Genomic DNA, 27,764 nt, shown 5'->3' with positions numbered 1-27,764 from the left:
GCCTTCCATGGGGTTTTGCACATTGACTGCTGATAGTCTAAGGCAGTGGTTGTCAACCTTGACTGCTTTCCCCAGGGACCCCCCCCCCCGCCCCCCGACCCTAAGAGAGTCTGATTTAGTTAGTCTGGGCAGGGGCCCGGTATTTTTTTTTAAAGCTCCTCGGACAATTCCAAGGTGTACCCGGGTTGTGGGCTATTGCTACAGAGTTTATAACAGAAGGATCAAGTCCCTCAATATTTGGTTTCCCTGGCAGGCTGTGTGATTCTTTAAGAGATTTGAATAATGGTGTGTGTGCTGCTGTTAGAGAAGGTGTGTACTGCATACGTTTCTAATACCCACCTAGTGTTTGTGTGGACCGCACAGTTAGCATTCAGGTGCCCCTGGAGAGAAGTCCCCCCTCTCTCGACTACTGTTTCTCACTTGCCCTCCCTGTCTTTTAGTTTCTGTTTGCTTTTTTTTCTAGTAGATTATTGAAGCTTCCTCTTCCTGGGATAGCGTCATTATGCAATTTAGTACCGGCAACTTTGTTTCTGCTCTTCTTAATCTGATAGGGGCAGCTGTTCTGCATGCATGTACATTACAGGGGAATGTTTCTCATACCATTTAGCACTCAGAAAAGTGAGACAGTCCTGAGTATCTCCAAACTGAGTAGAGAGGTTAACTGATTTTCTTTTGACTTAAACTTTCATTTGTCTCTAAGAGCCCCAAAAGACAATAGAGCACACTGCTTCTGATAAGTATGGGCTCTCCTCAGAATGAAGAGATGTGTGTGATAAGATGGCTTGAAAAAAAAAAAAAGAGAGCTTGAGGGAAAGGAATAGGAGGGGAGGGAGAGAGAAGTATGTTAACTGCTTTGACTGCAAAATACCCCCTGGTAGCCAGAGATAAGACACCTTGAGCTACTCAGAAGACCTTAAACAGGATGTAAATGAAGCCAATAAAAATCATTTGAGATCAAGCTATTTTTCTACTCCCCTCCTATTTCCAGCTCTGACAGCAGAAGGCTTAATTTACTGTATGGCATTCCGCACTTACGTGCAGAACCCAGGAAGTTGCCAGCGACTGATAGGAGCCAGTGCAGAAAAACAAGATATCTACGGTTTCAAAAGAGGGCCAAACTTAAGGCATTTAATCAGCAATCCTAGTCACGCCTTCCTGAGTGGAGAAAGAGCATTGCTGATCTTCGGAAGCCCCCTTCCCTCTTCCCCTCTTCCTCCTTCACTTATTCATTTGCTTTGTCTTCAATTTCATGACGACCTTCATTCTTTGAAATGGTTCACAGGGTGAGCAGCATTTCATAGCCTATTGATATTTCTCATCAAGCTAATGCAGCTTGAAAGTAATTATCCACCAAAGTTTAGGAGATAGACCTTTCCATGTTCAAATTTGAAAGGAGCTGTTTACTCACAACTTCCTCTCCTAGTCATGTAACACCCAGCCTTTATGTACTTGGAACTTTATAACTCTTCAAAATGGTTACTGTCTTTTTCTAGAAATTCACAAGCTGCTGCCAACAACACTCTTCTATAGAGAGGAAGTGACTTATGGGAGGTAGTTGAACTTGACACTGAAAAGATTTGAAGCTTGGAGTCCTACTCTTAGTGGGAGGAGGCAATGTTAAGGGATGGGAAGGCAAAGGATAATGATGTCCTTTTCTTTCTGGAAAAGCTGCTTCTTGGAAGACCTGGGATTCATTTTGGTCTCTGACTGAGGGAGAGAAAGCTCTCCGTCTCCCTTGCTCTAGTGCGGAGCGGCAAATATGGAAAAGGCACAGCCAAGCGGAGCAAACTTGAAGCAGAGGATTTCAATGATTCAGAGGCGATAAAAGACTACAGTGGTTTTCAAACTCAGTAATACAGGGGAAGCACCCTAAAAGCTTGCTAAAAATGAGGATTTCTGAGCCCCATCCTTAGAAGTTCAGTGTCAGTAGACCTGGGCAGAGGGGTATGTGCAGGAGTTTGCATTTTCAACCACAGTTCAGGTGACCGGGGAGCAGGTGGTTGGTGGATTATGCTAAGAAACGCTGCCCTCGGTCATCTGGTTGGGGCAGAGGGTCGGCCTTTGGTTTCGCTGTGTGAAGTCATGGCAGCCGCAGTAATCACTGAGGAAGGGGAGCTTAGAGGAGGAAGGTGAGGAGGACCCTTCGTTGTATCCTTCATTGGATGAGTGGCAGGAATTGTGGTTCCAGAGGCAAGAGCATGAGGAAGGTGAAGCTGACCATGTGCTAATTTGATGGAACCTTTTCTTCTGCTTTTATTTGCCAATACCTGACCCAACCAAACCACTCCCCTCAGAGGAGAGGATGGAAGGAAGAGACCGAGGGGGAGCGAGATTGTTAAGGAAAACCAGAGCGTGTGTGTGTGTGTGTGTGTGTGTGTGTGTGTGTGTGTGTGTGTGTGGGTATGTGTCTGTGTGATTTTTCTAGCTAGTAGCCAGAAGTAAAAATAAAGTAAGAAATAAGCTGTCATGATGTGTCAACAGCAGATTACAGGTTCATAGAATTGTTAGCTTTTTGTTTTCCTCTATACATGTGCGTACACGTATGTCAATTAGCATAAATTGGTTTTGTAGTAGGAAAAGAAAACCACAATGAAATCTTTAACAACAACCAAAGAGAATAACATGAAATACTATTTTAATTTCACTCATTTACCCATAGAAACTACATGACTGAGTGGCATTTGAGGCAGTTGTTGTTTCAGTGGGAGGGTAGGGAAGGATGGACTGGGAGAGTTACCTGACACATAGACCAAGCTGCTTGCCTGGACACAGGGGCACTAGGGCTTGGGTTCTAGTGCCCCCATCAGCTCCTATTGTTAGTGCAAGATTATAACCTGTTACTCATCCTCACCAATCTGTGTGTTCATCTGTAAGATTAGCACTTTTTTTTCCCTAAAGACTAAGACTTCTCACAGATCTTAAATCGAATGTTTCATATATATGAAAAGATAGGAGTAACAGCCTTGAGGTTTTTTCCTCTGTGTAGGCTTCAGTCAAATTCATTTATTTTCTTTCCTTTGATCCCTCAAGTCAGACCCAGAGGTATGCATAACCCATGCCAGACAACATCAGGTCATCTTAAGAGAAAAGAGTGGAGCTCAGATGTGGGAGAAGGCTTTTTTTTCTAGCCTTTCTTACAGACAACGTTGAGTCAGTCAAGATCCCAGAACTGTGCTAGTCGGTTTTATGTCTTTGGGTATTGGAAACATGATTTTGCAAGGGTCAATAAGCCTTGGAAATACAGATATATGCTATCCATATTTCCCTTTTCAAAAGCAAATAAAACAAAAAGAAACAGTGCTGTAAATTTCTCTACGAAAATTATTCAGAATTGGTGCACTTCACATGTGAACTAAGCAGTTACATGTCAAATTCTTTATTATCCGACTAGAGTTTCTTAATTTACTCTTATTGAAATCATATTAGTACGCTCAGTTTTCGGTGGAATTTTGTGTCCTCTGTGTTGGGTGCTGGAGGTATAGGGGGCTTTATGTCCTTGTGAAACAAGTGCAGATGGAGTCTCCAAGGCTCCCAGACTCCGACCAGCCTCTTTAACTCTCTTGTTACTGTGGCCACACTGCCTTGTATTCTTTTCTTATACACTGTTTTGTTATGTTAAAATTATCTTGGATTTAGGCAAAATGAAATAGTATTACTTGGAGGTATCATGGGGTTTTTAAGGACTGACTCTGTCACCAGTTTGGGGATATTTGGCAAGAAACTTCATCTTAGTTACATATATAAACAGACATATATACATAACACACACATGCATATATATATATATACACACATGTATATATACATACACATATATTTAAATACAATTATATATACACATATGTGTAAACTATATAATTGAATATGCAAAATATATAATTTAATAAAATAATATAATTATATGTAATATATATTAATCGGTAAAAAAATAGCATCATAAAGACTTCCCCTAATGAAGTGTTTCATTAAGACATGATTGCGCATTTACTCATATTAAGTGGCAAATTACTATGATTAATACTTTGCAGTGAGAAATAGCAAAGATATTTCAAAAATGTATGCCTTGATTTAACATGAATCATTAAGTCTGTTCTGAACATCAGTCAGTCCTGCATAAAAACATACATGCACACATAGCCCGTGCCATACTTTTGACTAGTACTGGTTCCCATGAATAAATTACCAGGACTGTTAACAAGAAAAAAAATGATAGAATGAACTGGTTTGAATTTTATTTTTATATTCATTCTAGGGAAGAGTAAATTGAACCAAAAGTGAGAAATAGAAAACAAAGGGAGAATAAGGTACCTGGAAAATCCATTAAATTGATAATCAGCATTATTTTCAGGATTGCCTCTTTCAAATTTTGCCTAATTAGGTAAATGAAAAAAAAATAACTACATGAAAAAGCATACTGATATTAATGACCTGTGTAGAAATACTTTGTTATGCCCTAATTAGAGTTATTTTAAGAACATACTTTTGTCCTTTGTAGTTTATAAACATTACCTCATTTAAAACAGATGACTCCTGGGACTTCCCTGGTGGTCCAGTGGTTAAGACTTTGCCTTCCACTGCACAGGGTACGAGTTCGATCCCTGGTCGGGGAGCTAAGATCCCACATGCCTCACAGCCAAAAAACCAAAACATAAAACAAAAGTAATATTGTAACAAATCCAATAAAGTCTTTAAAAATGGTCCACATCAAAAACATCGTTAAAAAAAATAAAATAAATGACTCCTTATATCATTTGTGTTACTTGGGATCCAACATCACTTTTCAGTTTTAGTTTTACTGCGTAAAAGTTAATGATGAAAGTTAATGATGTGAAAGTTAATGATTCTGTTGAAACACCATAGAAATTCTGTCCTGTGAGGATGCATTGGCAATTTGTCCTGTAGATCTCGACATATGCATAAAATCTCAAGATAGTGTAGCATCCTCCCAATTTTTAAATACCACCATAGCATATAACTTCCCCATAAAATGCATAAACACTGATTGAGGAGTAGGCAACACAAACTAGTTTTGAGTTGCAGCTGCTGTGTCGTTGGCTAGGTGCACTCACTAGCTTTTCTACTTCAGCCTGACAACTTGTGTGAGACAGTCTCTGCCTTAAAATAAAAAATGATTATTTGTCCCACATCTTAAGAATTCCTATCATATTTTAGACACATGAACATCAAAATCAAGAACACTGATGTCCACTGTATTATAATACCAAATGGATAATTGTAATATTTCCCCCCTAATCTTTGTAACAGCTTTTTCTATATTAGCACACTGTATTTATCACTTTACTGCACAATGAACCCACAGGGGGTGCTAATTGGTCATTAATTAAATTTTAGCCTTTCAACACTTTTGTATTCTCCAGTGGCTTTATCTGCAGTGAAGTATACGGTGTGGCCTTTTTAAACTGCCAAAAATTTATGTCAGCTTTACTGCTGCCGTGGATATAATACAGGTGAAATTCAGCTCGAGTGAACACCATTTCAGGACTGTTATAATTCCTTGTGACCAAAAGTTCGCCAGCCTTGGACCAAAGCCTACATGTTGGAAAGTATTCAGTAGAGTTCAACATGACAAAACATTCTCATAGACCAGACTCCTCTTTGAAATACAGAATTTGATCTCTTTGTTTAAAAATTCTAGTGTGTAGGGCAATTCTTTGAAAAACCATTAACACAGTGGAATGATTTTTCTGAGGTCCATCATTCACTAATGAAGCCATCTTCAAACTTAGTTTTCTTAGTGGAAGAATCCCTTTTATGTTATGCTACCCCAGTGAAGAGGTTAATTTAAAATTACTAATGATTAACATGGTAACACTGAGAAATTTGCTGAGTATATTTCAAAAGGTGTGGCTATATTTTCAAAGCTTAATAGGTATATTTCACACTAGAGCAAAGGATTTTGAAGCAAAGTAGAATTTGCCCTCGAGAAATTTCTAAACAGGTAAAATAGTGAGATACTGGGCTGGAGTCAGAACTATGGGATGTGGCTTCAAGATTTTGAATGCAAGCCATCCCATTGTGGGGATTTTATTCCACTAATGAATTAATCACAGCTTGCCAGTGTGTGCCGCTATTAAAGAATGAGCTCCTGCACATTGATTTTCAAGATAACTACTATTAGCGTTCAGATTTTTGGGGGGTATTTTGGTTTTTTTATTTATTATTTGTGTGTGTGTGTGTGGTACACGGGCCTCTCACCGTTCTGGCCTCTCCCGTTGCGGAGCACAGGCTCCGGATGCGCAGGCTCAGCGATCATGGCTCACGGGCCCAGCTGCTCCACGGCATGTGGGATCCTTCTGGACTGGGGCACGAACCTGTGTCCCCTGCATCGGCAGGCGGACTCTCAACCACTGCGCCACCAGGGAAGCCCTTGGTTTATTTTTTATTTCATTTTCTATTTAATTTTTGGCCACATGGCTGGTGAGATTTTAGTTCCCTGACCAGAGATTGAACCTGGGCCCTTGGCAGTGAAAGCACAGAGTCCTAACCACTGGACCGGCAGGGAACTCAATTCCTATTTCTTATTTTTAAACAAAAATGCCTTTTAAGTCCTTTAAAATTCTTAGAATTTCAATATGAAGAAAGCAACCACTAAATTATAGTTAATTTTTATTCCTCTGTAATGTTTTCACACTTATCAGTTATAAACTAACGGTAACTCTGACTTTTAGAGTAGTAGTAATAATTTAGTACATGTTTATATTGTAGCAGTTCAGAAAGCTCTTTCATACAATGTCATGTTGGATTCTTATTATATCAACTATGGGGAAGGCTGGAATTTTTATGATATTATAGACAAGGAGGCCAAGACTTTTTTTTTTTTTTTTTTTTTTTTTTTGCGGTCCACGGGCCCCTCACTGTTGTGGCCTCTCCCGTTGTGGAACACAGGCTCCGGACGCGCAGGCTCGGCGGCCATGGCTCACGGGCCCAGCCGCTCCACGGCATGTGGGATCTTCCCGGACCGGGGCACGAACCCGTGTCCCCTGCATCGGCAGGCAGACTCTCAACCACTGCGCCACCAGGGAAGCCCAGAGGCCAAGACTTAAAAAAAAAAAAAAAAAAAAAATTTCTAGAGTTCATAAGCTAGTTATCAGACCTAAACACACAGTAGGTGTTTAATAAATGTTGGTTATATAAATGAATAAATGAAATAAACAATGAAGAAGTGCTTCAAATTCTTTGTGGTATGAGGTCATATATAAATACAAGACTTCTAAGTAACGAAAACATGCCTTCTAACTCAAAATAGTTGAGATAAAAAGAAAACAGACTTGGGAAATTCACCGTGATGATGGCTGTCATTAAAGGAGAGATAAATACATTAAATGATGTAGAACGCTCACAGCCACAGCACTGTAAACAGATGTGTAGCATATGATTGCCAATTACTGAACGCTAAGAGGTTGGTGCTTATCATTAGTTATATATATTTTTAAGTGAGCCAAAAGATGGAAACAGCAAAGCTGTGCTCACCCTCCCACGTAACTGGAAACTGCTTTTCCTTCTGTCTGGCTTCAGAAACACGTCTCAGTTTCCGTGAGAGAGACGATGACTGTTAACTGGTTTCACGTCAGCTTTTTCCTCTGATTTGAGAGGTGGAGTTAAGTGTGAACTGCTTAAGAATGCACTGTTTTCTGTTTAATTTGGCGGCGGAAGATGGAATTCATTGAGCTCCGTCTGTTCAAATGAACTTTAAGCAACAGTAAGCGAAACATTTGTACTTCTCCGCACATGTAACAGAACTGTGTCTGGTGAAAGAGACAGCTTGGATATAAAGCCCAGGATTACCTCAGGAGGACAGCACAGGGGTGATACCAACTTATCTCCTTGGCTCATCCAAAGCATTAAAGGATTGTTGGGGAAAGTGAGCCTCTTTTTTATTAGGGAGTATTGAAAGGAAAAAAAAAAATAACCTCTGAGCTCTGATATCTGGAATTCATCTTGACTGTGTTAAAAAATGTGCTCCCACAGCTGCTATCATTAATGAGTGACCACCCTTTTCCCTCCTAACCTAACTGTTAATGCATTTAATTGGTCCTTCCAGAACAGTTTGTAATATTACAGAATTTAAAAGCGTCTGTGAATTATAAGTAATTTTAAAGTTCACTTTTCTCTTTTGAACACCCAGTAAAGAATATTCCTTTTCAAGTAGTTAAATAAGTTACACGACAAAGGAGTGAATTTAATGTGGGACTGTTGATTTTTTTTAAAAGTATGATAGCTATATTATTAAAGTTGCAGCCTTTCTAAAACTGTTGACACTTCTGTTGAGAATGAAAGGAAACAATTGTGTAATAATGCATAATGATTTATTTAGAATGACCATATCCTTCAGCAATTTAGATCATTGCTTTAAAATGTATTGTGCAACTTGGTGAGATGATTTTAAATACGATGATGCAGAGTTGTTACTGTGATGGCTCTGGGTTAACATGACAAATATCCTTGTTACCTGTGTCTATTAAACACACATTTCAAAATATTGTTCTCTCTTGATCGCACCTAACTTCTCTCAGCTTTTGTGCACACCTGTATATTTCCCTCAAGATTCTCAGTTTAACTGTCTTAAGGTGTCTTAAGTTGATGAGTGGAAAAAGGACTATGAACTCTAGTATGAAAGTTCAGAACTGCTCCTAGAGCATGCTGGTAGAGAGAAAGAACCATTTTCAGCCAATGGAGGAAATAACCTGGAAATTTGGTTTGGTCTCATGCTTTCACCTACTGTCCTATGCTTAAAAAAATCATCTACTAAATGAACTTATTTTGATGTTAAATAATGCAGTGATTGTACTGCTAGTGTTTTAAGGATAAGAGAGGTAATTTCCAAAGTCCACACTTGGCTTTGGAATTACATAGCAAAATACTTGTTCCAAGGTTATCTGTCTGTAAAGGCCCAAGATTATATCATATGTATAATAATTTAATACTTGGATTTATGGTCCATTAACTTTTAGATATCACCAACAATTTATATTTTATTTTCTTGGTGGCTGAATATACAACTGTGAATGCTTAAGGCACTATCTGGGCCAGTCCCTAAAGCTGATATTCCAGTGGTTCAATTAAAGAAAAGAAAATGTTAAAATATGTTTATACTGTACACATTAAGAAGCTTACATGTGAAAACGTAAATACATGCAACACATATAAGTCTTTTTGTTTACATATGCACCTTTTCCTTCAGCGATGGTAGGTGCCCTAGAAATATTCACTAATCTTTGTAACACCCCAGAGGGTAAGTAGCAAGAATTATTATCTTCATATTGCAGGTGAAATACCTAGGTAGGGGCAGATTAAATGACTTGGCCACGTCACTCTCTTAAGTCAGTTATGAAGCTAGAAATAAAACTCCGGACTCCTGACTTTTCGTTCTCATTCTGAGTTATTGCTCTTCGAAAAGAGAGGTACCAGAGCTGTCAGTATTCGGGCTTCTTTTCCTCACTTGAAAAGTAACCAGTGATGTAAATCCTGTCCCTGTTAAAGAAATCTTGCTGTGTGGCACTTGCACACACATGATACTGAGTCCCCAAGGGCGGTTTAGTGAGTACTCTGCCTTTACAATGAATGAGCTCAGGTAGCAAAAGGACATCAGTAAACCAGCTTCTCGTGGGCCCAGCCCTATGAAGAACTAAATGTATTGGAAGTTTCCATAACTTCAGAGATTTGGATCACTTCTTTAACATGTACAGTGAGTCAATCCACTTTGTTATTTGACCTTCTCCTTAATAATTTCAGGATTGCCCATATTGTTGGAGTCAGCATTCTAAAATTAGGCTTGGTCCCTGCCCTCCAGAAGCGTGTACTTTACCCTAAGACTAAGACATGCTTTATGGTCCAAAAATAAAAAGCTTTAGCATCACTCCAAACCTTCCAGTGCATCTTCTCTTCCTCCTTTGACCTTATTTTTTTATTGGCTACTTCGGTTGGATTTGAGAGCCAAAGAATGGCCAGACCCTCAGCATTTTTCTTCCACAATGACAGGCTGTGGACGGACATTATCAGCCCCCCATTTGGCAGCCCAGCAGCCCTTCCCAGGGAGTGTTCGTCTGTCCATCCCCCAGTAGCCAGGGTAAAATCACAGCCAATCTTTGCTCTCTCCTCCAAGGTTGGTACATGAGGGGCGATGGCTCATGTCACAGAGGTACTTTGTGCTCTGGTGTCTTTTTTTTTTCTGCACAATCCCTCCTTCTAGTATGACTTCACTTTTCTGTTAGTGAGCGCTTTCCCCCATAAATATGACTGAACAGGTGTTGCTCTGCCGCTAACTGAGTTTCCAGCTGTCATCCTCCAACGTAGACCCAGCAAAATCTGTTGTTTCGTCCTTTCAGGCAGACTAGAGAACCATCAAGCCTGAGATGGAGGTCTTCCTTGCAGGATATGGCAGTTTTGTTGCCAGAAGATGGTCGGGAAAGCCTGGCTGGCTAACAAAGACAGGCCTTCAGCAGCTGGGTGTAGTTCCAGTTCTGCATCCCCTTTGGCAGGAGCACAGAGGCTGCTGCAGTGTGGCCAGCCAGCAAAATTAGGAAATAAGGACCTCTTTTATTTACTCAGGCTGCTGAATCATGGGCATTCCTGTCTGCTTGGAGAAAAGTCAGGCGGCTCTCCTTTCCACTGAAAGTCTCAGGAGTGTTCGAGACTTTCATCTCCGAGTGTTCACACACTTGTTTTAATGTGCTTTATGGAAATGGTGAAACTCAGCAAGTACAGTCGCTGTAGAAAAACATCTGCACTAACTATGCACACACATTTGCATCTTTAAATAGACTTTTAGGCCACGGAGCTGGTTTCCAGCAAAGTTTTTTTTGTTGTTGTTGTTGTTTTTTCTTCTTCTTCCCGTTGTAAGAGCTATAACTCTCTGAGAGTCAGCTAGTGTGAAGTGACTGATTCCAAAAAAATTAAAATTTAACATGGACATGTTAAGTACTTCACACTGAAATGCAGAAAACGTGCCATAACACAGAAACACACTTCTGTAAGAAGTAGCACTTAGTGAGTGTCGAAGGGTAAAAAAGTCCACGTTGACTCAGTAACGGGGGAGTTGATAGAATCCTCCATACTTTCTTCCAGATGAAAAAAAGAAATTGAAATTGTTTAAGTCTGTATTAGCCATTTGAACATAGTTTGTGCTGTGAATGCCAGAAAGCTTAAGGTAATGGGGACGAGTAGCTTTCAAAGACTTAGGTAGACCTCGGAGAATGTTGGAAACCCCACCACACCACAAAAGTCTGGGGAGATTCTGATACCCTTAGAGCATGGATCAACACCCCTGGGAGTCTTGTCAGTGAGTTCCTTGTGCCTCCCAGGGAGAAAAGGCCCACTTACAACGCTAGCAAATGAGCGTTTTACAATTTAGATTTTAAAACAGAAATCAGCCTTTCGTGAAACCTTTGCTTATTTTTCTAAAAGTAGCATTCCCTGCTCAAACTTTTTACTTCTGCTGAGTGTCCTCAGTCCCTCAGCCTAAGCCTTAGGAAGCCGGTAGGTGATTTCCGTGTATGTCAGTTACAAAGACACATCATCTTTGATTATCACGTCCTCTTTTTCCCAAGACCAAGTGATAGGGGCAGGAGAGAGAGTGAAGAGGTTTCTAGTTCCCTTGAATTTTTTTTTTTTTTTCGGTATGCGGGCCTCTCACTGTTGTGGCCTCTCCCGTTGCGGAGCACAGGCTCCGGATGCGCAGGCTCAGCGGCCATGGCTCACGGGCCCAGCCGCTCTGTGGCATGTGGGATCTTCCCGGACCGGGGCACGAACCCGTGTCCCCTGCATCGGCAGGCGGACTCTCAACCACTGCGCCACCAGGGAAGCCCCCCTTGAATCTTGGTTCGAGTAAAAACTTGATCCTGACCCTCAGCTCACTTGACTATATTTGAAATTTATAAGCTTAGGAGAACAGTTATGTAAGAGGTATAGTCGGGCATGGCCCACAGACAAGAACCTGATTTAAGCATGGTGTCATGTTTATAATGGTCTATTGCTCTATAATTCTTGGTGCATTTGTATAATAATATCTCATGCCTGGGCATAATCTGCAATTTAATAATAAATTCACTTGCTAAATTTTCAGGCTCAATAGTTCTATTCTTTCAGTCTAGATGCATGACAAATTCTGATTCAGTGTTTTCCCCAACTGTACAAATGAGATGATGTGTTTGAAAATATTTTTAAGTGAAACCACAGGATGTAAGCCTAAACAAGGAATATGTGAAAAGTGGTAGATTTTCTTCCTAGAATGCTGAGCAAATTTAATGAAGAGTAAACTTTTTAATGAGGGGAAATATTTCAAAACTTTGGTTTGTTTTAGGGCTACCAGCTTTAGGTGGCTTATGTTTTTTAAGGGAAAAGCTAGACCATCATTGAAGTTGTTTTTGTTTTTAATTTTTCAAAATTGTTTCTCTGTATGTTGGGTGATGAGTTTATCTGCATATATTCTTTATGTGCATTCACCTTTAAATTGAAATCACACCCGCAATTGTCAGACTCTTTCTTATGCTGGAAACATGTTAGGTTATAGACGTATATAAATGAGGATGCAAAATCATGTGGTTTTCAACTTGTATTGCGAAGCTCTGTTGCAGTGGGCAGGGATCCAGGAATGGTGTTTGGTTGTTTTCTCAGAGTTAGATGGTTGCCATCTGGCATTGATAGTGAGATGGTGTTGTCATCAGTTTCTAGATGCAGGAAAGGAATGATCCTCATCTGTTTCCTGTGGATAAGCAAGAGGTTGATAATCTAGTAAAATCTTGTTACCTTAAAGAAAGCAGACGTGGAATTTGTTTACATAATGCTTGCCAGTTTCTACTTTTATGTTAATAATATAGCTTGCTAGTGAACTTTAGCTTTGAAGAATTTTAAAATGTATTTGATCATATTCTAATTGCATCTTATTAGAATACCCCAATAATATTCTAATTGAACCTATTATTCTAATAGAATCACTGTCTCCACCAGGCACACTCCATGGTCTTTACTTGTCTGCCTTTATGAAAAATCTTGCTCCTTTGGAGAGTGAAAAGCTTTTACAATGTCTTCCGATCTTGAATGATAGATTGTTTTGAAAAGCCAGAAAGAGGTTTTACAACCTACTTGAGAAGGTCTCATTTTCCACTTGAATATTAAGAAAGTGACAGAAGTAAGAGTGTACACTAGCTACAAACGTGGTTAAAAAACCACCTAATATAAAGTAGAGTTACTTTATGGATAACTTGCTAAGGTTATATCTGGCTTTCAGGCTTGTTTGTCTTCTCTTTGTTACCCATAAATCTTTCAGCATTTAGCATAATCATTTATCACTTTTCCTGTTTCCAGTTTTTCACAAGTTGCTTTGTCTCTGCTCACCTCAAAGTGCAGGTCCTGTTTGGCTAAGGAAGTTCATGCTGCTGAAGCTTTTTGCAAAAGGAAGAAATGGTGGGCCACCTCTTGAACTTTCCAAACAAAATACACTATTACAATCTGGCCCTTGTGAAACTCATTTTTTTCTTGATCCTGGCTGATCCTAGCTACATGTAATATCTAGCAGTACCCTTCTAACATCTAATAATCCATTTTCTGGCCTATGCTATTCGAATCTTACAGTTATTGAAGAAATCCTGGTGGTCTTTTATTACACAAGACATAATTATTATTGTGTTTTCTGTCTTCTTTCATGTGCTTACTTTTTAATATTTTTTTGCTGCATGCAATAAGGTCTGTATCAATAAGAACCCCATAAAAGATTTTGGTCTTCAGAATTGCATTTTTATATAAAAACAAGCAAAATTCAGAGGGAATATTTTATTAAATATTAGACATATGGGTTGACTGCATTAATTTTAAATCATTCCTGTAATATTTCCTCTTTTCATTTGGTCCTTCAGATGCTCACATAATATGCAAATCATTTTAGAATGAACACAAAAGAAACATTAAATATATTAAAATCTGCATTTTAATAAAATTGTCAATGCATAATACATACCTTGCTTCTAAAGAAGAATGATAAAAAGTAATAAAAGGGTAATTTAGGCACAGAACTATTTAATATCTTTTTATATTTTACAATTCAGTGAAAAGTGAATGTAGAATAAAAGCTTGGGGCTCAGATTTGAAAGTGTTCCACTCAAATATTCTCTCCTTTTTTTTTTTTTTCCCTGAAAGGTTCTCGTTGGTCCCACCCTGTGTACAGTACGCTCACAGTGGTACAGTAAACTCACTCTTGAACTCTCAACACGGAAAATGAAATGTTCCGATGCTCTTTGTTGCAGATGGAGTGGATGTGGAAGATGACCCCACTTGCTCCTGGCCAGCTTCCTCACCCTCGAGCAAGGACCAGACTTCCCCCAGCCACGGAGAAGGTTGTGATTTTGGAGAGGAAGAAGGTGGCCCTGGACTCCCTTATCCATGCCAATTCTGTGACAAGTCGTTCAGCCGTCTCAGCTACCTAAAGCACCATGAGCAGAGTCACAGCGACAAGCTGCCTTTCAAATGCACTTACTGCAGTAGGCTGTTCAAACACAAGCGGAGCCGAGATCGCCACATCAAACTCCACACCGGGGACAAGAAGTACCACTGCAGCGAATGCGATGCCGCGTTCTCCAGAAGTGATCACCTGAAGATCCACTTAAAGACTCACACGTCCAACAAGCCATATAAATGTGCCATTTGTCGCCGTGGGTTCCTGTCCTCTAGTTCCTTACACGGACACATGCAGGTTCACGAAAGGAACAAGGACGGCTCCCAGTCCGGTTCCAGGATGGAGGACTGGAAGATGAAGGACACTCAGAAGTGCAGTCAGTGCGAGGAAGGCTTTGACTTCCCGGAAGACCTCCAGAAGCACATTGCAGAGTGCCACCCCGAGTGCTCCCCGAACGAGGACCGGGCGGCCCTCCAGTGTGTCTACTGCCACGAGCTCTTTGTGGAGGAGACCTCCCTGATGAACCACATGGAGCAGATGCACGGCGGGGAGAAGAAGAACTCCTGCACCATCTGCTCCGAGAGCTTCCACACCGTCGAGGAACTGTACAGCCACATGGATAGTCACCAGCAACCGGAGTCATGCAACCACAGCAACAGCCCTTCCCTGGTCACGGTGGGCTACACCTCCGTGTCCAGCACGACTCCGGACTCCAACCTCTCAGTGGACAGCTCGACCATGGTGGAAGCCGCCCCGCCAATCCCCAAGAGTCGAGGGAGGAAGCGGGCCTCTCAGCAAACCCCGGACATGACCGTCCCCTCAAGTAAACAGGCAAAAGTCACCTACAGCTGTATTTACTGCAACAAGCAGTTGTTTTCGAGTCTGGCGGTTCTGCAGATTCACCTGAAAACTATGCATTTAGATAAGCCAGAGCAGGCCCACATTTGTCAGTATTGCTTGGAGGTACTGCCCTCCCTCTATAACCTCAATGAACACCTTAAGCAAGTGCACGAAGCTCAGGACCCAGGTCTGATCGTTTCTGCCATGCCTGCCATAGTCTACCAGTGCAACTTCTGCTCTGAAGTTGTCAATGACCTCAACACCCTTCAGGAACACATCCGATGTTCTCACGGATTTGCCAACCCTGCGGCTAAGGACAGCAACGCTTTTTTCTGTCCCCATTGCTACATGGGGTTCCTCACTGACTCTTCCCTCGAAGAGCATATAAGGCAGGTCCACTGCGACCTCAGTGGCTCCCGATTTGGGTCTCCAGTGCTCGGGACTCCAAAAGAACCAGTCGTAGAAGTCTATTCTTGTTCCTATTGTACGAATTCTCCAATATTCAACAGCGTTCTTAAACTGAACAAGCACATCAAAGAGAATCATAAAAACATTCCCTTGGCCCTGAATTATATTCACAACGGGAAGAAATCCAGGGCCTTGAGCCCCCTCTCTCCTGTGGCCATAGAGCAGACATCTCTTAAGATGATGCAGGCCGTCGGAGGTGCGCCTGCGCGGCCGGCGGGAGAGTATATCTGTAATCAGTGTGGTGCTAAGTACACGTCCCTGGACGGCTTTCAGACTCACCTGAAAACTCATCTCGACACCGTGCTTCCGAAACTGACCTGTCCTCAGTGCAACAAGGAGTTCCCCAACCAAGAATCCCTGCTGAAGCACGTCACCATTCATTTTATGATCACCTCCACGTACTACATCTGCGAGAGTTGTGACAAGCAGTTCACGTCGGTGGACGACCTTCAGAAACACCTGCTGGACATGCACACCTTCGTCTTCTTCCGCTGCACCCTGTGTCAAGAGGTTTTCGACTCGAAGGTCTCCATTCAGCTCCACTTGGCCGTGAAGCACAGTAACGAGAAGAAGGTCTACCGCTGCACGTCCTGCAACTGGGACTTCCGCAACGAGACAGACCTGCAGCTGCACGTGAAGCACAACCACCTGGAGAACCAGGGCAAAGTGCACAAGTGCATCTTCTGCGGCGAGTCCTTCGGCACCGAGGTGGAGCTGCAGTGCCACATCACCACCCACAGCAAGAAGTACAACTGCAAGTTCTGCAGCAAAGCCTTCCACGCCATTATCCTGCTGGAGAAGCACCTGCGGGAGAAGCACTGCGTGTTCGACGCCAAGACGCCCAACTGCGGCGCCAACGGGGCCTCGGAGCAGGCACAGAAGGAGGAGGTGGAGCTGCAGACCCTGCTGACCAACAGCCAGGAGTCGCACAACAGCCACGACGGGAGCGAAGAGGACGTGGACACCTCGGAGCCCATGTACGGCTGCGACATCTGCGGGGCGGCCTACACCATGGAGACCCTGCTGCAGAACCACCAGCTGCGGGACCACAACATCCGGCCTGGGGAGAGCGCCATCGTGAAGAAGAAAGCCGAGCTCATCAAAGGCAATTACAAGTGCAACGTGTGCTCTCGAACCTTCTTCTCGGAAAACGGCCTCCGGGAACACATGCAGACCCACCTGGGCCCCGTCAAACACTACATGTGCCCCATCTGTGGGGAGCGCTTCCCCTCCCTCTTGACTCTGACCGAACACAAAGTCACGCACAGTAAGAGCCTCGATACCGGAAACTGCCGCATCTGCAAGATGCCGCTGCAGAGCGAAGAGGAGTTTCTAGAGCATTGCCAGATGCACCCCGACCTGAGGAATTCCCTGACGGGATTTCGCTGTGTGGTCTGCATGCAGACGGTGACCTCCACCTTAGAACTCAAAATCCACGGGACGTTCCACATGCAAAAGACAGGCAACGGGTCTGCGGTCCAGACCACGGGGCGTGGCCAGCACGTCCCCAAACTGTACAAGTGCGCGTCCTGCCTCAAGGAATTCCGTTCCAAGCAAGATCTGGTGAAACTTGACATCAACGGCCTGCCATATGGTCTGTGTGCCGGCTGCGTGAATCTCAGTAAGAGCGGCAGCCCGGGCATCAGCGTCCCTCCTGGCACGAGTAGACCAGGCCTGGGCCAGAATGAGAACCTGAGTGCCATGGAGGGTAAGGGCAAGGCCGGGGCGCTGAAGACGCGCTGTTCCAGCTGCAACGTTAAGTTTGAGTCTGAAAGTGAACTCCAGAACCACATCCAAACGGTCCACCGAGAGCTGGTGCCGGACGGCAACAGCACACAGTTGAAAACGCCGCAAGTATCGCCCATGCCCAGAATCAGCCCCTCCCAGTCGGATGAGGTAAACTCGCCTTTTTAATGTTTGCTCTTTAACCTCCTCGAGAATCTGTCTCCACTTTACGTTTACACTTTGCTCAGCTTTATTTATTGTCAGGTGCCGAGAGATGCTTGGATCAAAATGCAGTGGTGTTTTTTCCCCATAGCCATTAGCTAGCAATTACTTGCCTCTTGATAAGCAGCATTTTGGCTTGAATGGTGCAAAATAGGACTAATTCCAGACTCCCTAGGATATTGTCTTCTCTATGACTGAAGAGACCTGCGCTCATGCCAGCACTACCTGAGATCTGGAATCTCAGTGTAGCTTCACTGCGAGTTGAAATCCCCAGCTATGACTTGTGTGTATGGCAGAGAGATAATGACATAAAAGTAAGATGCTATGAGCCAACACTGTGGCGTAGAGTAAATTAAAAAGAATATATATGTATATTTGTGGCTAACAAATTGGGTAGGGGTGGCTTTTTTTTTTTTTTTTTTTTTTGCGGTACGCGGGCCTCTCACTGATGTGGCCTCTCCCGTTGCGGGGCACAGGCTCCGGATGCGCAGGCTCAGCGGCCATGGCTCACGGGCCCAGCCGCTCCGCGGCATATGGGATCCTCCCAGACCGGGGCACGAACCCGTATCCCCTGCATCGGCAGGCGGACTCTCAACCACTGCACCACCAGGGAGGCCCCGGGGTGGCTTTTTAATACCGTGTTGTCAATACTCACTGTTTCTCTTTGTCTTCTGGGTAGTGAGGAAGATGTTTCTCACAACAGGATTTTTTCAAAGCCCCTACATTTATTAAGCACCACACGGTCAACATTCGTTTTAAAGGCACTCTCCCCAAGTCTTTGCTCTCTGGGTTTGGGTTTCAAAGTGAACATGTTTTGTTTTTTTTTCTTAGTTGAAGAGTCGTTTCATGTCTTTTTTCCCATAATGAGCCTGAAAAACAAGTTCATTTACAGTGAAATAGTTTTGTAAGTCATCATTCCTTGAAGCTGAGCAGAGGATGGCTCATTTTATTATAATTTCTTTATGCTTTATCACCTGGTTTCTAATAGCTCTCTCCCCTTCCCTGCCTGCCCCTATCTGGAGATCCATCCAAATGAAAACCCCAGGGAGACCTATCTCCCTTCAGTCTGGGGTCACTGCCTTTTCCTTATCTTGTCTCTGCACTCACACCCTCTCCAAGGTCCCCCTGCATCTCCCTGCAGATAGCCATCACTCAGCTGGTAGGGGAAAGCTGAGAAGACAACGCAGAGCCCATCCTCCTGAAATGTGCATCTGTGTGACAGGCAAACTCCCAAACTTTGAAGCTGCCTTCCATTCTCTCCTCCTCAAGTAAATCCGCACCTTTCTCTCATCTAAATAAACGAAATCCTTTCAAACTGGAAGAATGTTGTTTTGATAATGGTTCATGACTCATGTGTTGGATCAAATCATTTCTTTTGAAACAAATATTTCTAGTTGTAATCATATGAAATGAATTACTTTTTCCAACTTTTTTTTTTTTTTTGGCGGTACACGGGCCTCTCACTGTTGTGGCCTCTCCCATTGCGGAGCACAGGCTCCGGATGCGCAGGGTCAGCGGCCATGGCTCACGGGCCCAGCCGCTCCGCGGCATGTGGGATCTTCCCAGACCGGGGCACAAACCCGTGTCCCCTGCATCGGCAGGCGGACTCTCAACCACTGCGCCACCAGGGAAGCCCTTCTTCCAACTTTTTATCTCAAAAATGTTTAAACTTATAGAAAAGTTAAAGGAATAACACAGTGAACATATGTATGTGTCCGTGTATCCATGGCACAAGTTTATCAGATATGAACATTTTTCTCTCTCTTTGCAACCTTTTTAATTAACCTGAGCTACATGGAAGTAAGTTGTAGATAATATATCTCCTAAGAAAAAGGGCATTTTCCTATTTAACCACAATATCATTAGCTCAGGCAATTATTGAAATCAGCTAAAGAAATTAAAGAAATCCATACTATCATCTATAAGTCTATATTCAGATTTCCCCAAATCTCCCCCAAATGTTTTATTTTTAAATGCTTTTGAACAAGAATTCTGAAAAAGTTTATGCAGAAAATTATTCCTCTCTTTTTTCTTGTTATGCTTAACATACACAGAAGAGTTTTTATATTCAGGTTTAATTTAAATAGTATAAAAAAGGTGTTTAAAATGAATGTGTGTGTGTGTGTGTGTGTGTGTTTGTGACTGTGGTGGTATGTGTGCATTTAAAATCAAGCAAAATCTAGCTTTTGTGTCATAGTAGATTGTTTATGGAGAGACAAATGCCTGTTTCTTCTTATCTGTTCATGGTTTAGATTTTCTGATATTTCTAAATTGCTCTATATTATAACACCATTCGAGGTGAAATATTTTAAAAATGAAGGAGGACATATGATTAGTCTTTATCTGTTAATTTGGTTAGAGTTGATTAGGAAAATTTATCTTTAAGGGATGGTCAAGTCTTCAATTATACCTAAAATCTTAATGATAATTTATAAAGCTTAACTATATGCTTCACTTACATAAAATGATATATAAAGTACTTTAAAGTACTTTTTAATTTTAATTCTTAGAATAGTGTTTTTTAAGCACCTGCTACTGAGGGTTAAAAATGACTCCATGCAAAAGAGTACCTCCTTATTAAATCTGATTAGTAACTTGTAGCAGTGTCCTTAATTGACCAGATATTAAGATTCAGTTGTACATTTTTCTTTGTGCCTTAACAGTACACTAATCTATTCAACATTTTCACCATTGTTACTATTTTTTCTTTATTATACTATTTGTCATAAAATTTTATGTGCCCACTTCCTTTCTGATACTCTCTGCCATAAAAAATGTAAAGTAGACCATACTATTTGGACTTGACATAGAAAATTATCTAAACATATGTAAAGTTTTACAAAAAGGAGCCTAAAAAGAATGCATCGGCAAGAAAAAGACATATAATAAATATTAATTTGTTCCCATTTTTTGTTAGCCAAGTTAAGCTTCTATGACCTCTCATTGTGAGTATTGTGTAAATTTTTCACCAGTGGAAGTAAAGGCAAAGTTATGACATAAGACTTTGCCATAAGACAGGCATGCCATGTGGGACTAAACTTTATCACAAAAAAGAAGTATCACATGTATGTCCATTGACTTAGATGTCCTAGGTAGGAACTGCAGGACTTAGCAATGTAGGTGGTATTTTCATCTCTTCTTCTTGCTGAGGATTGAGGCTTCAGAAGAGAAAAGAAGAGAATAAAACCTGAGTACCTAGGTGTTGTCAAGAACCAGATTAGATTTTTCTGGGCTATGACTTACAGTCACATAAGGGTATTGATAGATGCTGGAATGCATCTTTCAAAGACTGAAAAGAATGTTACTCTGTTGAGACTAGAGTACCTATTTAAAAGGGATTTAGATATAATCTGGGGAACGATAAGTACTATATAAACCCATATAATCCAAGAAATAGATGAAAACCTAGGCATATGACAATTAAAGAAGAATAATATTAGGTAGCTGTCATATGATGGGGAAATTTGGAATTGAAGACAGAAGATCTGAATTTGAACTCCCATTTCTTCTGCATGCTGATTTCTGAATTTGTGAAAAATGTTCTCTTTGTACCAAAATTCTATAATTATTAATCTAAATTTGCCATGGAGACTTTGTTTTGAATAAAATATTTGGGGGTACCTAATCATTTCTGTTTCCTCCTCAAAGGTTGACTATGATATAAATTTGTACCTGCAGTGATTCCATAAATGGTAGAGAGAATTTGAGAGAGAAAGAACACTGGACATCTAGCTTCTTCCACACGTGAAACACCTCGCAGACTTACTGACATTTACTATGTGTTGAATAAATGTTAGTTCTTCTTTTGGAGTTCGTTGACACTGGCTTGGCTCCCTGGTCAGGTGCTGCCCTATATGGACCTCAAAATGTTGTCTCATGATGATATTGGAAGCATGTGTCCATCTGCCATGGTTTTCTTAAGATCCTTCATATCCAGATTTCTCTGAGGGCTTACATATTCACATTTCAATTCACATCATCCCCACAGTTCTGTTGAAATTGCTCTTACAAGGGTTACAAATTATCTCCTTGTTTTTAGATGCCTGTACAGTGCCACAGAATCAAAGCTAGAAGGGACAGTGGAGATGATCTGATTAAGCTGCCTTATTTTACAAACAAAACAGACCCACATAAATTGAGATCGGTCTAAGGTCACACAGTTAATAAGTGGTAGACAAGAGACTCTGAGAATCCAGGTCTCCCAACTCCAGACTCAAGACTCTCTTTTCGTAATTCCACTGGCACTTTCCTCTAGCTGCAATCTCATCCTTGTCCTTTTCATAAAATCCTCTCGGTGTTGCAGTCTTATTTTCTCTTGTCATTCACGTCCTCCACCCGCTGCAAGGGATCTTCTGCTTCTATTGCTGCACCTCAACTGACTGTTCTAAGGTCTCTACCGACCTAGTGGATGGATGTAATGCTTTTGGGTTTTTTTTTAGAGAATTTATCGTAGTTTACCTGCTTCTCTACTTATCACTGTTGGCCATTCCCTCCTAATTGAACCTCTTCCTGCCTTCCTGTTTCCCTTCGTGCCTCTTTGAATGTTCCGTGGCCCTCTCTGTCCTCTACTTGCTTCTGCAAGATAGTGTCCCCATTGCTACTGTCACTCTACTGAGCCCCCCACCCTGATTCAGGTGGCCTCATCCACTCCCAGGGTTTCAACCACCACCTTTTACCGATGACTCTCCAAATGGTGTTTCCAAAAGACAGGAGAGAACTTATGGAGGCTGATGGTAATATTCTGTATCTTGATTGTGCTGGTGGTTACGAGACTGTATGCATTTACTAATACTCACCCGATGTAAATTAGCGACTTTTTGCATGTGAGTTACACCTCAGTGAAGCTATTTCCCCAAAAAAAGGTGTCTTTGAAGCTATTTCCAAAAAAAAGGTGTCTTTGGCTCAAACCTCTCCTCTGAAATTCAGGCTCATACACGCAGCTGCCTGCTGGATATATACGCACTCACATGCTCCTGTGAACTTCAAACTCACTGGGTCCAAAATAGAACTCATCATCCTTTCTCCAAACCTGCTTTTTTTCTTAAGTATTCTATTTCACTTGTGGATCCACTGACCTTCTTAGTCTTTTCTTTTTCTCCACATCCAGTTGGCCATCCAGCCATCTCGATTTCTACTCGTATGCATTTCGGAATCAATCCCCTCTTCTCCATCCTCTTACCACATTTTAAGTTCGATCTCTGATCATCTCTCACGAAACTACTGAAGCAGCCTCGTAACTGTTCCCTCTGACTTTAGTGTTATTACTTTCAGATCCATCCCCACACAGCTGCCAGAACCATCTGACCTGAACAACAAGCCCCTCCCTATTTGGAACACCTCCATCCCTGTAGGATGATATCATAACCCTTTTATTGTGAAATGTAAGACTCTGTAGGTCCCTGGTAAAATTTCTCCCTCTTTCCTTAGCTTTCACCTTATTCTCTTCTTGGAGGTGCTTTAATTAACCCGCACACAACATGCTGCCGCTGTATCTTGCTAAGGCTGTCCAGTTCCTTCTGCTCAAATAATCCCTCTCCTCCTGATTGCCCTCTGTCTTCCATGAGGCTGTCCATCTTTCCCTTTAATTGGAGATCAGGTACTCTAGAAGGCCTCCTCGGGCCCCAGCTTATCACCACAAACATCTCCCTTCTCCTGGAATGCCCTGTCTACACAATATGTTATAAATTTCATATGAAAAGTGTTACAGTGCTTTATCATTATCTATGTACATTTCTCTTTTCTTCCCCTGAATTCCTTGGGGCAAGAATTTACTCAATCTGATATTCCTAAGCCCTATGATAATGCCAGGCCCATCGTAGGCAGGGGCCTCAGTGCTGTGTCTGGCTGGTGGCTCTCCCAGAGCCTTTCCTCCCGTACAGGGTGGTGTGGCAGGACAGCTGGCTGCCTGGCTTTTTTTCATTCAGGAACCGCCTGACACAGTGACTGGAACCTGAAGGTATTAAATAAATTTGTGTTGTTCTTCTGCGTGTGTTAACTATAGGATTGCTATTTATATTTTTACCACATTTGGCCTCAAATCTTGTTTTATTGTTATTGAAGTGCTGTTCTAGATATTCTGAGCGTGTACGGGTCTGCTGTTATTACCCCACTCCACTTCAGTGTCTGCTTTCTCAAGGAAGTTGTAATTGTCCTGCCAAGGTTGCCGGTGGTCTCCAGGTTCATCTCCGTAGCACTCTGCAGGGTGGACAGTCCTTCCCTGGCCGTGCCTCTCTCTGACTTCATGGCGTTCCTGCTCCTAGTTTTCTTCCTACTTCTGCCTTTGGAGATTTCTCGTCCTATGCCTGTCCTAAAAGTGTAGGAATTCTTCGATGCTCATCCTTGGTCCCCCTTTACTTCTCTGTCTACTCTCTCCATAGGCATCTCATCTATTCATGTTGCCGCAACTATTTCTTTGCTAAGAATTCCCAAATTTATGTTTCTAGCCTAGATCTCCTCTTAGTTCTAGATTACTGTGTTCCACTGACAGCTTGACTTTGCCATTTGTATCTCTTTTAGACTTCTGAAGTGTAATGTGTACCTACTGAAAGCTCTTGATTCTCTCTCCTGAAGCCTATCTTTTTCCTTAACTTCCATCATTTTTGGTAAAGGGATCTACCCTACACCCAATTACTCAAGCAAGAAACCCAGGCATCACTCCTGATTCCTCCCTTTCCCTCTTTCCACACGTCTAATCTATTAATAAGTTCTGTGGGGCTTCCCCAGTGGCGCAGTGGTTGAGAGTCCGCCTGCCGATGCGGGGACACGGGTTCATGCCCCGGTCCAGGAGGATCCCACGTGCCGCGGAGCGGCTGGGCTCGTGAGCCATGGCTGCTGGGCCTGCGCGTCCGGAGCCTGTGCTCCGCAACGGGAGAGGCCACAACAGTGAGAGGCACGCGTACCGCCAAAATAATAATAATAATAATAAGTTCTGTGGATTCCACCTCCAGTGAGTATCCCATCCCCTTCTTTCCATCCCCAAAGCCATCATTGTGGTCCAGGCTGCAGTCATTTCTGGCCTCCTGAGGGAGTCCTCTCCTTCATCTTCCACATGCTTCCCATCCATTCTTCATGCTGAAGTGGGAAGGAGGCCTGTGGACATGTCCATCTCATGATGTCACATAAAATTCTTCAGTGGCTTCCCATTTCCCTCAAATAAAATTCCAACCTCTCACCAGTTTGTGAGACCATGCATATCCTTGCCGGCCTGGCTGCCCTCGCCCTGTCCCGGTTGGCTCTTCCTCGTGCACTGCACCCAGCCTCCCAGCCTCCAGGGGGATGGGGCAGAGGGGTTCTGCTTTGGAGTCTTCACATGTGCTCCTTCCTCACTTGGCCTGCACTTCTGAGCCAGCCTCTCTGCACCACCAGTTCTTTCTCGGCTGTCAGGTGGGCCTTCCCTGGAAATCTTATCGAAGTTGGTTTCCTCCTGAAGATTTTCTTTTAAAATAGTCGTTTTTGTTTACTTGTTTATTTCCTTCTTCCCCTTTCTCACCTATGAACATCCAACAGCTTAACATAAAAGCTTAATAAATATCAGTTAAATAAATGAACATAGTGTAAGTACTTCCAAATGACAAAAGTAGTGTATACTCCATCTTTGGATGTATTTGCAGGTGTATCTAGTAACTAATACACATAGATGATAAGTTTACCCAAAAGTACTGAGATGCTTTAAAATTAGGTGTGATCTAAAAATATTAAATAAGCTAAAAGGCTTGAAAGTTCTAACAATTCATAGATCATCTTCAGTGTGAAGGTCTGTTTTAAGTATCTCAAAGTCAATATTCTTCCTTTATAGTTCTTACACTGAAAATAGAAACGTATATGTTGACATGCTTACGCTCCAGAGTTCTTTTTTGTTTTGTATAATAAAAATTTCCACATGAGGTTGAAAGAAAAATGTCAACGTTTTTGTGTGTCAAATTGCTGGTATTAAGTTTTGCTAAGCTAAAGGAGCAAAAATAAATGAGTTAAGTTTCCTCTAAATAAACAATATCTTAAAATTAAGTAGAAAAATTACATGACCAAATAGATTTGTAAAATTCAAGATGTTCTTGAAATAGACTTAGTTGCTTTTCCAAGTTTAATCTGCTTTCAGATTTATTGTTGTTATGCTCAGTATTTGTTTGGCATCTACAATGCACTAGAACAGGGAGTTGACGACCGCTGACATAAGTATCGGGGTGTGGAACATGGAAGCAGCTGCCTCTCATCCACTATCTCTAGTCCCATGTTCACTAAGTGTTGATCATTGCATCACACATTGAATTTGCTACCACTACCATCCCTAGATTTTCTGTACTTACTTCCAGTTCTGGATTTTTTGCTGATGCTTTCCATATGCATACAGTGGCTTTTAGAACATACGGAATTCAAAAGTAAGAATGTTTTTGTATACCACCATGAATCTTGAATTGCACATATTTGTCCATTGAGTACTAGGCCAAAGAGTTTGAAATCACCCTCTGTAGCAGTAGAATTCTGTTTAGCAGGAGCATTTTACATTTAGCTGAAATTATATCAAAGTAGAGATGAGTGAATATCTACTTAAGTTACTTTTGAATAATGAAAGAAAATGGCAAGCTACATTCTGGATCTCTTATTACTGGATGGCTCCCCTCTCTGCATAATATAGATGCAGTTTTCTATTAGATGTACTTTCTGTTTCTAGAAATTTAACAGCCTAATTAGGAGAACCTTGTAAAGACTTTTAAAAAAACTAAATAGCCTGTTCCTTATTTGTATATAATTTTTCACCTTTTCACATTTTTTCACCTTTTAAATGTGCATGTTTTTAAGGGTTCTATTTTTAATGTTTTTTCTTCCCTTACCCTCATTTCCTATTACTGAATTATTATCCCATACAGATGAGTGAAATATCAAATTTCAACCTGTAACCTCTCGTTAAGTCCCATCCTAGATTTTCGGTTAACTTGTTTGGCATTACCAGTTGAACATTGTGCTAGCCATTTGATCAAATCAAATCATAATTTCTTTTTTTTCCCTCCAGTTTTTGTCTGTGTTCCATGATTCTCCTAATTATTCTTGTCTGAAACTTTGTATGTATCTCCTAAATCTTGTCTGGTCTCCTAACCTTTTGAATCGGTCACTCTCGAGGTGCTGTATTTTCTCTTCTATTTGCATCTCCTGCATTCTCTCTCCAGTGCAAGTCTTATCCTTGTAAACTAACTGATCTCTTTTACTCTCTTCCTATCATAATTCACAACAGATTTATAAGTTTAGGATCTCACAAATCACATTTTCTGACCACAATACAAATACAATATAAATAAAAAAGATATTTTTTAAAACCCCATAAATATTATTTTATTTTTATAAATTCATTATTTATTTATTTATTTATTTTTGGCTGTGGTGGGTCTTTGCTTTTGCGCATGGGCTTTCTCTAGTTGTGGCGAGCGGGGGCTACTCTTCGTTGCAGTGCATGGGCTTCTCATTGTGGTGGCTTCTCTTGTCATGGAGCAGGGACTCTAGGCACGCGGGCTTCAGTAGTTGCGGCACACGGACTCAGTAGTTGTGGCTCGCGGGCTCTAGAGCACAGGCTCTGTAGTTGTGGCGCACAGGCTTAGTTGCTCCGTGGTATGTGGGATCTTCCCGGACCAGAGTTCAACCCATGTCCCCTGCATTGGCAGGCGGATCCTTAACCACTGTGCCACCGCGGAAGTTCCCCCAACCTACATAAATTTCAAAATTAAACTACCCATGGAACAAAGAGGGCATGGAAATAGCAATTAAAAACACTTCAAACTGAAAGACAACTATATTTTAAAACTTGTGAGATATAAATTAAAGCACTATTTAGAGGGAAAGTTATTAGAACATAAAAATACATATTAGAAAATTTTAAAAAGCTTAATATCAATGTGATAAAAATCAAACTTAAGACATTAGGAACAGAACAAGAAAACAAACCCATAAAAAATAGAAATGAAGGAAATAGTAAAGCTAAGAGCAGAAAGTAATGAACTGTAAAACAAACAACAAGGAGGCCAACAAAGTAAAACAGCAATTTTTTGAAATGACTAACAAAGTTTACAAACTTCTGGTGAGATTAATCAGGGTAAAACAACAAGAAATAAATAAT

At 41.6% G+C, this 27,764-nt stretch overlaps 1 protein-coding gene across 6 annotated transcripts in view; it reads left to right on the top strand.

Moving 5' to 3' along the window:
• Nucleotides 1-27,764, top strand: part of ZNF521 (zinc finger protein 521) — a 301,525-nt gene that overhangs the window by 112,074 nt on the left and 161,687 nt on the right. For all 6 annotated transcript variants that reach the window (XM_081252740.1, XM_081252743.1, XM_081252739.1 and 3 more), the window contains one exon: nt 14,259-17,611. In XM_081252740.1, coding sequence (XP_081108866.1) covers nt 14,259-17,611 — 3,353 coding nt within the window. The remainder of the gene's footprint in view (nt 1-14,258; nt 17,612-27,764) is intronic.

Source organism: Mesoplodon bidens (assembly GCF_964165515.1).
Source record: "Mesoplodon bidens genome assembly, chromosome: 13".
Taxonomy (NCBI): domain Eukaryota; kingdom Metazoa; phylum Chordata; class Mammalia; order Artiodactyla; family Ziphiidae; genus Mesoplodon; species Mesoplodon bidens.
The sequence above is the reverse complement of the archived record's forward strand: the minus strand, read 5'-3'. Positions and strand labels throughout refer to the sequence as shown.